This window comes from Colobus angolensis, unplaced genomic scaffold, assembly GCF_000951035.1.
Source record: "Colobus angolensis palliatus isolate OR3802 unplaced genomic scaffold, Cang.pa_1.0 Scaffold81, whole genome shotgun sequence".
In the NCBI taxonomy this organism is placed as follows: domain Eukaryota; kingdom Metazoa; phylum Chordata; class Mammalia; order Primates; family Cercopithecidae; genus Colobus; species Colobus angolensis.
In genome coordinates this window covers 10,054,859-10,067,099 of record NW_012121932.1, presented here as the reverse complement: position 1 = coordinate 10,067,099, position 12,241 = coordinate 10,054,859, and the positions used below count along the sequence as shown (strand labels likewise).

Here is a 12,241-nt window from a genome sequence, read left to right as displayed (position 1 = left end):
GAATTGACCATTTGGCCTTGTTTTATAGAAAGTTTACCGACAGTTTCAAGTATCAAAATATTCTTTATTGACCTCACTGTTCTTTAATAGCTTCATATTATACTAATATTTACTTGTCTGTTTCTGTAAGCATGAAACATTTCCTCCACTTAAGAAAAAAAATACCTTCTACTAGCGTATGAAAAAAATTATCTTCAAAGAAAAGGAATATTGATTTTTTCTTCAAAGAAAAGAAATATTTTGGGTGGTAAAACTCTTACCTGCTTTCTACCACTGAAATATTGAAAAGGTGGCCAGTACCGAAATGAAACTATCACAGAGTATGTCCAGAAATGAAGAAAATGAATCTTATAGTGACCACTAGTAAGCAGTCTGTTGCTAGGGAGCTTAAGGTGTCCTGAAGAGATTCTCCAATTCATTTTTGAATATAGTTTCTGTTATTTTGGAATTAGTAGTCTCAGTGAATGTAATAAAATGTTGATTAAGAAGAAAATAAAAATTCTCTAATATACTGATGACAAGGAACAGAAAGGTGATTTGGATTGTCATTTTTCTACTACTTTATGAGTAGAGAGGCATCTAGCACAATTATCAACAGGTCTCTTTGAGCAGAGTAGAAGGATCTGGGTTACGGGAAGTGGAGGTTGCAGTGAGCCAAGAACATGCCACTGCACTCCAGCCTGGGCGACAGAGCGAGACTCCTTCAAAAAAAAGGAAAGATCTGGGTTAATTTTCCAATTCTCTCACTCACTTGCTATGTAACTTAGGTCAAGCAATTAACTTTTAGGAGCCTTTTCTGTGAAGTGGGCATTGTAACACCCGTCTTACTGCTGTAAGTATCATGTGAACATCACATCAAAATGCTTCGTAATTTCTAAAGTGCTCTACAAATATGAGGCATCAGTTACTCCCACAAGAGCCACATCTCCTCTCAAGCTGTTAGTGTGCGGTTAAATCAGTCTATTCATTAGTTAAGCTGGGCTTTCTTCTTGCTCTGGTTACCAACCTTACTTTATAGGATTCAAATTCTAGGCATAGTCTGCCTTTGCTTTGTGTTTAGAGTGGGGTATGATGGCTCTCTTTCTTTCCATGTCTCGCTAAAAGCAAGCCAGGCCCATTTCTCCTTGGAGGGGCCTTTCTTGTTGGGATTGAAGCTACTTGGTTGCCCTGTGACTTCAGCTCTCATGGACTTGAGAGTTAATATTTGTAGTTTTTAAAGCTTTTTCTCTATATTAGGGTGGGAACGAAGTTCTTTCCAGCTTTCTATATAGGTACAGGCAAAAATTTGTGTGCAAAATATTTTGTTTTTTACTAAGGTAGTATGATATGTTTAGAAACATAAATTACTTTGGTAATACTACAGACACCACTGCTTCCCAGCTAGTAAAACATTACTAGCTGGGTGTGGTGGCATGCAGTGCGCCTATAATCCTAGCTACTTGGGAGGCTGAGGTGGGAGGATTGGTTGAACCCAGGAGTTTGAGACCAGTTTGTGTCACATAGTGAGACCCCATCTCAGGAAAAACAACAAAACAAAAATGTTAGCAATTCTGGCATACTAGTTTCAGGAATAATAAAAATGGTTACTATAGATACAGTATATATCCTTGCATTTTCTCAGATAAGATGGATGCATACAAGCTGAAACTGTAATGAAATGAATTTTTCTTATGTGATTTATGGTCTTATTCGTTTACCAACTCTAAAAATCCTCAATATCCAGTTTACGTTTTTCTTACGGAAATAGGATTCATTTGTCTGAAATATTTGGCAAATGCTTGGCAGTCCTTTGTGCTGTAAGACTATGAAGAGCAGGTGGGACTTGTAGTGACCACGAGGCGCCTCTTTCAGAGCTATGTGGTCTCCGCCTTGCTGCTCGCTACATGGCTGGAATGAGTAGATAATGTTTGACCATTTCTAACCTATGATTTGTTTATTCTAATCCTTCACACTAAGATTTTCTACAGAGAACTTTTTTACTGTTATGAATGTAACTTTGATTTACAAGCTAACATTGAGAAGGAAGCTGTACAAATGTGCTTTTGGAGAAGGCTCATTTAATATGTGACTGTATATAATATACCTATCACCATCACTAGGGTGTAGGAGGAAGGGTAGAAAACAAGCTAAAGTCTATGCTTTAATTATGATGGATTACAAACATCTTTGTATATAGGAAGAAATATATTTCATTGGGCACAGCTGAGAATATGCTTAGGACATATTGGTAATGCAAATAAATCTATTTTCACCGTCATTAGTGTGCTAAACTTAAAGCAAAAATTTTAAAATGTAGAAATATACTTGAAAAATGTGAAAATGTGATGAGTATTAAAACTTTTTATTTTGCTTTACTTTTTAGGTTGTAGATATTTTCGGTATATTTTAAAGCAAGATCACCAAATCTTAGGGAAGAAAATTAAGCGGATGAAGAGATCTGTGAAAAAATACAGTATTGTAAATCCAAGACTCTCATACTGAATTTTAGTTATTTCACAGTAGTAGCTACACAGTAAGTAGCTCAGTAGATAGTTATTGAATGTGTTTTTGTAGTTATGTTATGTATTAAGAAGCTTATATTACTACAAAAATCTTATTTTTATATACTTTTATATTTTTGTATTATTTATAGCTAGAGAAACAGTATTACTGCCTTTGCTCTTTGTAACTATGTCTGTTTTTTGTAGTGTTAAATGTTACATTTATTAAAGAATAATTCTTCAAATGACAAAATATTAGAGAATATAGTTCTACAGCAGTTATTGTTTGCAAATACTTTGCCTCTGGCTATTGTGTAATAAACTATAACTTGTGGTGCTGTGAAATGAATTTATGTTCTTTTATATGCTGATTAATCAATTTTAGGTATACCACCATGAAGAAATATATTGGTGATGAGTTCTGTTGAGGAATTTTGAAAAGAGAGAAGGATTTAGAAAAACACTCTTTCTCGGCCAGGTGCGGTGGCTCACACCTGTAATCCCAGCACTTTGGGAGGCCTACTTGGGTGGATCATGAGGTCAGGAGTTTGAGACCAGCCTGGCTAACACAGTGAAACCCTGTGTCTACTAAAAATACAAAAATCAGCTGGGCGTGGTGGCAGGCATTTGTAATCCCAGCTACTCAGGAGGCTGAGGCAGGAGAATTGCTTGGGCGGAGGTTGCAGTGAGCCAAGATCATGCCAGTGCACTCCTGCCTGGGCAACAGAACTAAACTCTGTCTCAAAAAAAAAAAAAAAGAAACTCTTCTCTTTCAGTATAAAGACATGACAGTTTGGGGCAAAATAACCTCCTGCTAGAGAGAGACCTTTTGCTCTAGAGGACTAATTTGGGTTGTAGCAGTAGGGAGGGCTCGCTCTTTTCAGCTGGCACTAGCCTCACTTCAAAGGGCTCTCGGCTTTTTGGTGCCTGGCACAGCAGTCTAAAATCACGAGATGAAGAGATTGAGACCATCCTGGCCAACATGGTGAAACCCTTTCTCTACTAAAAATACAAAAAAAAAAAATTAATCTTGGTGGCGTGTGCTTGTAGTCCTAGCTATTCAGGAGGCTAAGGCAGGAGAATTGCTTGAACCTGGGAGGTGGAGGCTGCAGCGAGCTGAGATAGTGTCACTGCACTCCAGCCTGGCGACAGAGCAAGACTCCGTCTCGGAGAAAAAGAACTCACGCGTCCCCTCTCCTTTTTCTCTTGGAAACTAGGATGCAGCAGTATGTAGGTGGACAGTGGAGGAAACTCGCCAGTGGAATAGTATCCCTGAGTCACACAGTAAACCCACTGGGAAAACCTAGCCAGAAGCCAACAGCAACTTGCCTGGAATATGGGCTGAGCTTTATAATATGTTGGGATAATTGGTAGAATAAGTGCTTCTTCAGAAATATCTTGGCTTTTACATGTAGTGCTGGGATAACTAGTAATTGAGTTCCATGAAAACTCACTAACTTCAGAGCAAGTCTAATATTTAGATGGCGAGACACGTTTCCCATTGGCTTATATTCCTACTAATTCTAAACCATCTGCAAGAAGATTAGGGGACAAATTGTGCTTTGTGAATAGTTTATATTTCAATATTACTTAGTAAGAAAGCTCTATCAATAAAGAAGTACTTAGAAAGTACATGTAAAATGAGTAGGCGTTCCGCAGAGCCAAAATAAACCAAGTTTAACTTTTAACATAAATAGGATAGCTTTACTGCTGTGAGTCCATGATTCGGTTGTGTAGGAGTTCTGTATAAGACTAATACTCTAGCAGTGAAATTCCCAGAATATGTGGAAAACATCTGAAAGCATAGGCCAAGATCTGCTTCCTGAAACTTTTCGTCAAAAGCAATAAAATAGGATTATGATTTCTTTTGATCTCTAAGAAAATGGAGGTGAGAATAAAGAAATGAGTAGATATGATTCTTGGTTTCCATACAAAGCTGTCTCAACATTTTTACATCAAATGTTCTTATCTAATTGTTAGTGCAATTCACCTGTGAAACTTTTTTTAGGTCCACTGATGTTTAAGCTGCTTCAATGAATAACAGTAATAGCTAAAATTCATCAAGTACTTTGGGCTTTACCTTTCATTGTAAAACCACCACAGTCCTATGAATTATCCCTATTTTACCAGTAAAGAAAATGAGGTCATTGGAGATGAAGTAACTTGCCAAGGTCACAGCTCATAGGTGTTGGCACCAGGATCCTAACCCAATCAATGTGGTTCCAAAGATCACACTCGCACATAGTATCTGTATGGCCTCCCAGTGCAGTCGGTGTTGACTACATGCAGAGCACTGAGCCAGGTGGAGTGAGACAAAGCAGCAAAAGTAAGAACCCAGGTCTGCTCATTTCTGTCTGCCAGCATCATTTCACAAAGCCTCTGACCCTGTGACGACATGCAACTCTCTGGAAAGATGCCTTGAAGACAAAACAGCATAAAGCAGAGGGCAACCCCACGTCTCTTGCCTGAGTCACTACATTCCTTAAGTGACCCCAGTCCTTGCCTTTTCCTACACATGAGATAAAGTCTGATGGGATTAGTGATTATGCTTCTGTAATCCATAACCAGATGTACTCTTACACCTAAACCTTGATGAGATTCTGCTTGAATGTAACTTTTGAGCAAGTTTGATGTGTTTTGCTCTATATGAACCCTACCACCTGTATATAAGCAGTGAGCTGAAATACTGTGCTGGAACAGTCTGACAGGACTGCTTGCTTATATTGTTACTACTTATAAGCATTCATCACTACTACTTTAAGACACTTTAGCAATAACTAAATAAAGATAATTTAAAGTCTTGTTTTCTCCTTGAAACCTCTGAATGTATAGATTTAGGATGTACAACCTGATGTTTTGATATGTATTCTGAAATGATCACTACAGTCAAGCTAATTAATATCTTCATTATCTCTACATAATTACCATTGTGTATGTATTGTATGTGTATGTGTGATGAGAAGATTTAAGATCTTCTTAACAAATTATAAGTATGTAATACAGTACTGAGCTGTCATCACCGTGCTGTACGTTCGATCTCCAGAAATCATCTTGTATCACTGAAACTTTGTACCATTTGACCAATATCACTCCATTTCCCCCTTCCCTCAGCCCCTGGCAACCATCTTACCCTCTGCTTCTCTGAATTTGACTCAGATTTCACATACAAGTGAGATGATCATGCAGTATTTCTCTTTCTGTGGTCTTGCCTATTTTAATTTTGCTCGGCATAATGTCCTCCGTGATCCGAATGGCAGAATTTCTTCCTTTGATAAGGCTGAGCAATATTTAATTGTATTTTTATAAACCCTATCTTTATTCATCTGCCAAAGGACATTGAGTAATGCTGCAATGAACATAGGAGTGCAGATATCTCTTTGCAATCTTGATTTCAATTCCTTTGGGTATATACCCAGAATTTTCTATTTTCAATTTTTTGGGGGGAACCTCCATATTGTTTTCCGTAATTTACATCCCTACCAGCAGCGTACAAGCATTTCCTCTTTTCATCCTCACTAGCGCTTATCTTTGACCTTTGATACTATTCATTCTACCAGATGTGAGGCTGTATCTCCTGGTTTGATTAGCATTTCCGTCGTGACTGGAGATGTTGAGCGCTTACTCATATACCTGTTAGCTATTCAAATTTCTTTTGAGAAGTGTCTATGTAGGTCCTTTGCCCATTTTTAAAATTGAATTATATTTTTGTTATTGAGTTATATGAGTTCTTTCTGTATTTTGGATTATTCGCCCCTAGCTGATTAATTATATGGAATGTGAATTACATCTCTGTAAAGCTGTCAACACCCCATTCCCTTCCTACCTCCCCTCATAGAAAGAAATAAAAATGTTCTATGGGGTCAGAAAGGTCTGGGTTCAAATTCCAGCGTGGCTGAAGCCCCCCACCTAGCTGGGCCTTACCGTTATTCTGTAAAATGGAATTTTACAGAATAAAATTCTGTAAATGGAATTCCAAATTCTGTCTGGAAAGGTTGATATAAAGTGCTGAACATGGTTCTTAGCAAATGTTTTTTCTCAGTAAATAGAAACATTGTTTTATGTTAACATTTTTGAAAAAGGAAGAGCAACAAAAATTAAGAAAAAAACAGAGAGGTGTGGCCTTTTGGACCCAGTTGTTTACCTATATTTACAGCACAAGGGCTTTTTCTGCTGGATTGAATTAGAATCTTTGTATTTTAAATATTCCAAAAGGAAACAAGCAAGACCTTTGATGGATGGTCTACAAATAATATGACTAACATCTGAATAAGTCAATCCAAGATTCATGCTTCTAAGCCAATCTGCCACCAAGTAAGAGTCGACTCAGTCCCACAAAAAATGCGGAGCCGACTTCTATGTTGTTTTCATAGTTATGAAGGTAGCCTTTAGCTCAGTGAGTAGAGGCAGCTCTTTGTTTCTGCCCATCAGTCCCATAGTGATACCACTGCCAGTTGTTTAATTACAACTCCCCTCATGCCTATACCAAGAACTCCCAGATAATCTTATCAATGGAAGTGAATCATCAGTCACTACACTCTTCAGTAGGCTGCATCCGACACAAATTTTTCCAAATGAAGGACAAATAAAAGTGATAACTGTACTTTCATTCTTTTTGGGTACATCATGATGGAATGAAAAATATCTGGGCTGTAATTCAGAACACCTGAATTATGTTGCCATCTGTATTCATCTAAAGTGGGGCTCTAAAACATTTCACTGAACCCCTCTTGGACTTCATTCATTCATATGCTCACTGGTAATACGATATCAACCTTGCTGACTTAATTGTCTTGAGAGAATTGAAGATCAAATGAAATGCAGTGTGAGAAAATACTTTCTAAACTATAATGCTTCGTACAAATGAGTTGTTATACTTTCTCTAATCTCAGGTACAACCTGTTCATCTTTAGACAGAGAGGGAGTCTGAAGGCAGATATATAGTTACATCAGTAAACTATGTGAGAAGCTACTGAGCTAGAACATTTCTTTTTATATTTTTTTCTGTTATGTTCCATGACCTGATTTAGGATAAACACCTGACTCTCAACATCACTTTTTAAAAGACACTTGCATTGGGCATGGTGGCTCACGCCTGTAATCCCAGCACTTTGGGAGGCCGAGGGGAGTGGATCTGTTGAGCCCAGGAATTCAAGACCAGCCTGGGCAACATGGTGAAACCACCATCTCTACCAAAAAAAAAAGTAAAAATTAGCTGAGCGTGGTGGCACACACCTACAGTTCCAGCTACTGGCACCACTGCACTCCAGCCTGGGTGACACTGAGACCCTGTCTTGGAGGAGAAAAAGTTAAAAGGCACACGCTATATGAAACTCTGTGTGTGTGTGTGTGAATGTGTGTATTACTGCTATGAGCTGAATTGTGTCCCCTAAAAAAGAATGGTTGAAGTCCTACCCCCCATTACCTCAGAATGTGACCTCATTTGGAGATAGTTTTTACAGAGAGAATCATGTTAAAATGAAGTCATTATGGTGGGCACTAATCCAGTATGACTGGTGTCCTTATCAAAAGGGGAAATTTGGACATAAATGCGCACAGGGAGAAGGAGCACCATGTGAATGTGAAGACAGCTCGTGGTGATGCATCCACAATCCGGGAATGCAAGATCGCTGGCAGACCCCACCAAGTTAGGGATCAGGCATGGAGCAGTGTCCCTTGCAGCCTTCAGAAGGAACCAACCCTGACAACATCTTAATCTCAGACTTCTGGGCTCCAGAGCTGTGAGACAATAAATTTCTGTTGTTTAAGCCACCAAGTTTGTGGCTGTGTTACAGCAGCCCTAGCTAATTTTTTAAAGGATTATGTTTGCTTCAAAAGTGGAAACTGAAGTGATTTCAGATACTCTGGTCCTAGCTTATAGTTTCAGAGTTATTTCATAAGTTCACCTAACGTTCAGTGAAAATGTGTTTTCTGTTCTTTTCCATCCGTAACTTATCTAAAAGCTCCACGAAACTTTCATTATGATATTCTTAATCCCCTGCAGCCAAATGTCATCTCTCCATCCTCGGGATCCCTAATGGCAGTTTGTTCCTCCCTTATTGTTACCTTAATCTTATATCTGCCTGTATTATTTGGATACTTTAATCCTTTTTTCTCAGAGCATAAACTCCTTGAAAAAGTTTGTTTTATATGTCAGTTTTCTGTTAAACATTTCTCTTCCAGCATAATACTTCACACAAAATAGTATGTATTTGCTGAATTGACACCAAGACATCTTTGTAAAATTATTGCATGATTATTATATAATTATATATATATGTATATATATATATAGAGAGAGAGAGAGAAAGAGACGGAGTCTTCTCTGTCACCCAGGCTGGAGTGCAATGGTGCAATCTCTGCTCACTGCAACCTCTGCCTCCTGGGTTCAAGTAATTCTCCTGCCTTAGCCTCCTGAATGTCTGGGATTACAGTCGCATGCCACCATGCCCAGGTAATTTTTTTTTTTTTTTTTTTAGTAGGGACGGGGTTTCACCATGTTGAACAGGCTGGTCTCAAACTTCTGAGCCTGTGATCTGCCCACCTTGGCCTCCCGAAGTGCTGGGATTACAGGCGTGAGCCACCACACTTGGCTATGATTACATATACGATTATATATAAAACGTAGTATCACCTGAAATGTTACGTATTTTAATCAGAAACTCATGCTGTCACTGTCTGATCAGATTATGCCCACCAATCTTTATCTGCTAATCTTGCAGTGACTCTGCTCAAAACAATAAGATCTCCATATTTTTCACGGCAAAGGGAAAACGGAGACATAAATGTCATGGGAAGATCAGAAAATACTCTCAGGTCCTACATGAGATGATACACTCATTCTTACATATCCCAGGGTTAGGTGGTTCTGAGAAGGTAATGGGGGTGAATTCACTGGCTGAAATTAGTCCAGTGTTAATCCTCCTGCTTAAGCCTCCAGAACCATGACATTCTGTGACATTTGAGCAAATAACCCAGAAGAAATACCACAGTCAACAGTGAATCATGGATGACATTTATTTTATTTTAACTTTTTTAAATTTTGAGACAGGGTCTCACTATCACCCAGGCTGAAGTGCAGTGGTGCAATCATGTCTCATTGCAGCCTTGAACTGCTGGGCTCAAGCAATCCTCCTACCTCAGCCTCCTGAGTAGCTGGGACCACAGCCATGCACCATCACATCTGGCTAATTTTTAATTTTTGTTTTTGTTTTTTTTTTTGTAGAGACAGAGTCTCACTATGTTGCCCAGGCTGGTTTCAAACTTCTGGGCTCAAGCTGTCCACCCACCCACCTCAGCTTCCCAAAGTGTTGGGATTATAGGTGTGATCCATGTTTTAAAAAGCACCACTCAACTAGGTATACTTTTTTTTTTTTTTTAGGCAGAGTTCCACTCTGTCACTCAGGCTGGAGTGCAGTGGTGTGATCTCGGCTTACTGCAGCCTCTGCCTCCCGAGTTCAAGTGATTCTCCTGCCTTGGCCTCCTGAGTAGCTGGGATTACAGGCATGTGCCACCACACCCAACTGATTTTTTTTTTTTCTGTATTTTTAGTAGAGACAGGGTTTTGCTATGTTGGCCAGGCTGGTCTTGAACTCCTGGCCTCAAATGATCCACCCACCTCAACCTCCCAAAGTGTTGGGATTATAGGCGTGAGCCACTGCACCCGACCAACTAGGTGTAATATCGAACAGTACAAATAGGAAAGCAAGACGATGCTGATGATCATTTTGACTACTCCCTCCTATGTCTGTCTGTCTATCTATCTATCTATTTATCTATCTATCTATCTATCTATCTTTCCATCCATCCATCTATCTGCCTACCTACCTATCTACAGGATCTCCCTCTGTCACTCAGGCTGGAGTGCAGTGGTGTGATCACAGCTCACCACAGCCTTGAACTCCTGTGCTCAAGCAGTTCTCCCACCTTAGCCTCCCAAGTAACTAGGACTACAGGTACATGCCACCATGCCCTGCTAATTAAAAAAAATTTTTTATAGCAACAGGGTCTCACCATGTTGCCCAATCTGGTCTCAAACTTTTGGGCTCAAGTGATTCTCCTGGCCTCCCAGGAGGCCTCCCAAAGTCCTGGGATTATAGGCATTAACCACACCTGGCCAATTTTGTTTATATTTTAAATGCAATTTGGGGCTTTCATAATCCAGAACATTGTGAGTATAGACTTGTCTAGACTGAGATTCACTGTCCCTTCTTGATGATACCCTGGCCAATGCTGTTTCTGGCGATCAGTTGGGCAGCCAGGTAGGGCGCCCTCTGTAGCAGCACATCTGGAACAAGAAGAAACTTGGACTTCATCTGCATTTCAAATGGAAGCTTTTGCCAGTAAGGAAATTCAAGGTGGACCAGAACCATGGAAAACGCTGAAAGGAGAGTTAGCTTAAGTGCCAAATGTCCCCATGGACTTACGCCTTGGTTCATGCCTGTTTGGGTTTGGGGCTGTGTGAGTTTGGGACTCATGTTCTGCATTTATTCATTCAACAAATATTTATCAAAACCTGTTATGTGCAAGGGATGTGAACAAAGGAAAACACATTTTTATTTTATATTTATTTTATTATTATTTTTTGAGATGGAGTTTCACGCTTGTTGCCCAGGCTGGAGTGCAATGGCATGGTCTCGGCTCACTGCAACCTCTACCTTCTGGGTTCAAGCGATTCTCCTGCCTCAGCCTCCCAAGTAGCTGGGATTACAGGCACCTGCCACCACACCCGGCTAATTTCTTTTTCTTTTTCTTTCTTTTTCTTTTTTTTTTTTTTAGACAGGGTCTTGCTCTGTCACCCAGGCTGGAGTGCAGTGGCACAATCTTGGCTCACTGCAACCTTCGCCTGCTGGGTTCAAGCAATTCTCCTTCCTCAGCCTCCTGAGTAGCTGGGACTACGGGCATGCGCCACCATGCCCGACTAATTTTTTCTATTTTTAGTAGAAATGGGGTTTCACTATGCCGGCCAGGCTGGTCTTGAACTCCTGACCTCATGATCCACCTGCCTTGGCCTCCCAAAATGCTGGGATTACAGATGTGAGCTACCGCACCCGGCCGCTAATTCTTGTACTTTTAGGAAAGATGGAATTTCATCATGTTGGCCAGGCTGGTCTTCAACTCCAGACCTCAGGTGATTCACCTGCCTCGGCCTCCCGAAGTGCTGGGATTTCAGGTGTGAGCCACTGTGCCTGGCCATGAAACACATTTTAAAAATACTAATGTGGGAACATATACTAAGTGAGGAGGAGTGTCCCTACAGCAGGTTTAGATTTGGCAAAGGAAGGCACCCAGTTGTCCTGTGCTTCCTGGGGAAATTGTCCCAAACAGTCCTTGTTGACTCCTTGTTTTCACTGTACTACCCTCCCTCTTTTACGGTCTGAATGTGTTCTTCCCTACCTCAGATTCATATATTGGAATGTAATCGCTAATGTGATAGTATTAAGAAGTGGGGCCTTTGGTCCATGATTAGGTCACGAGGGCAGAGGCCTCATGGAAAAGATTAGGGTCCTTATAAAAGGCCTTGAAGGAGTGGATTTGAACCATTCTGTCCCTTCCACCATGGGAGCAACAAGTAACCATCAATGAGGAACAGGACCCTCATCAGACACTGAACCTGTTGGCATGTCTTATTTTTTTTTATTTTTAGAGATGGTCTTGCTCTGTTGCCCAGGCTGGAGTGCAGTGGCACGATCATAGCTGACTGCAGCCTCAAACTCCTGGGCTCAAGCAGTCCTCCTGACTCAGCTTCCCAAGTAGCTGGAACT

At 40.2% G+C, this 12,241-nt stretch overlaps 1 protein-coding gene across 3 annotated transcripts in view; it reads left to right on the top strand.

Moving 5' to 3' along the window:
- TAF1A (TATA box binding protein (TBP)-associated factor, RNA polymerase I, A, 48kDa) overlaps positions 1–3,238 on the top strand; it is a 31,989-nt gene extending 28,751 nt beyond the window's left edge. For 2 of the 3 annotated variants that reach the window (XM_011929475.1, XM_011929476.1), the window contains 2 exons: positions 2,363–2,512; positions 2,866–3,238. In XM_011929475.1, the coding sequence (XP_011784865.1) occupies positions 2,363–2,481 (119 nt within the window). In that variant the 3' untranslated portion in view covers positions 2,482–2,512; positions 2,866–3,238. Of the gene's footprint in view, positions 1–2,362; positions 2,828–2,865 lie in introns of those variants that run through there. The other variant, XM_011929474.1, reaches the window with a different exon arrangement.
- Positions 3,239–12,241: the final 9,003 nt, after the last annotated feature.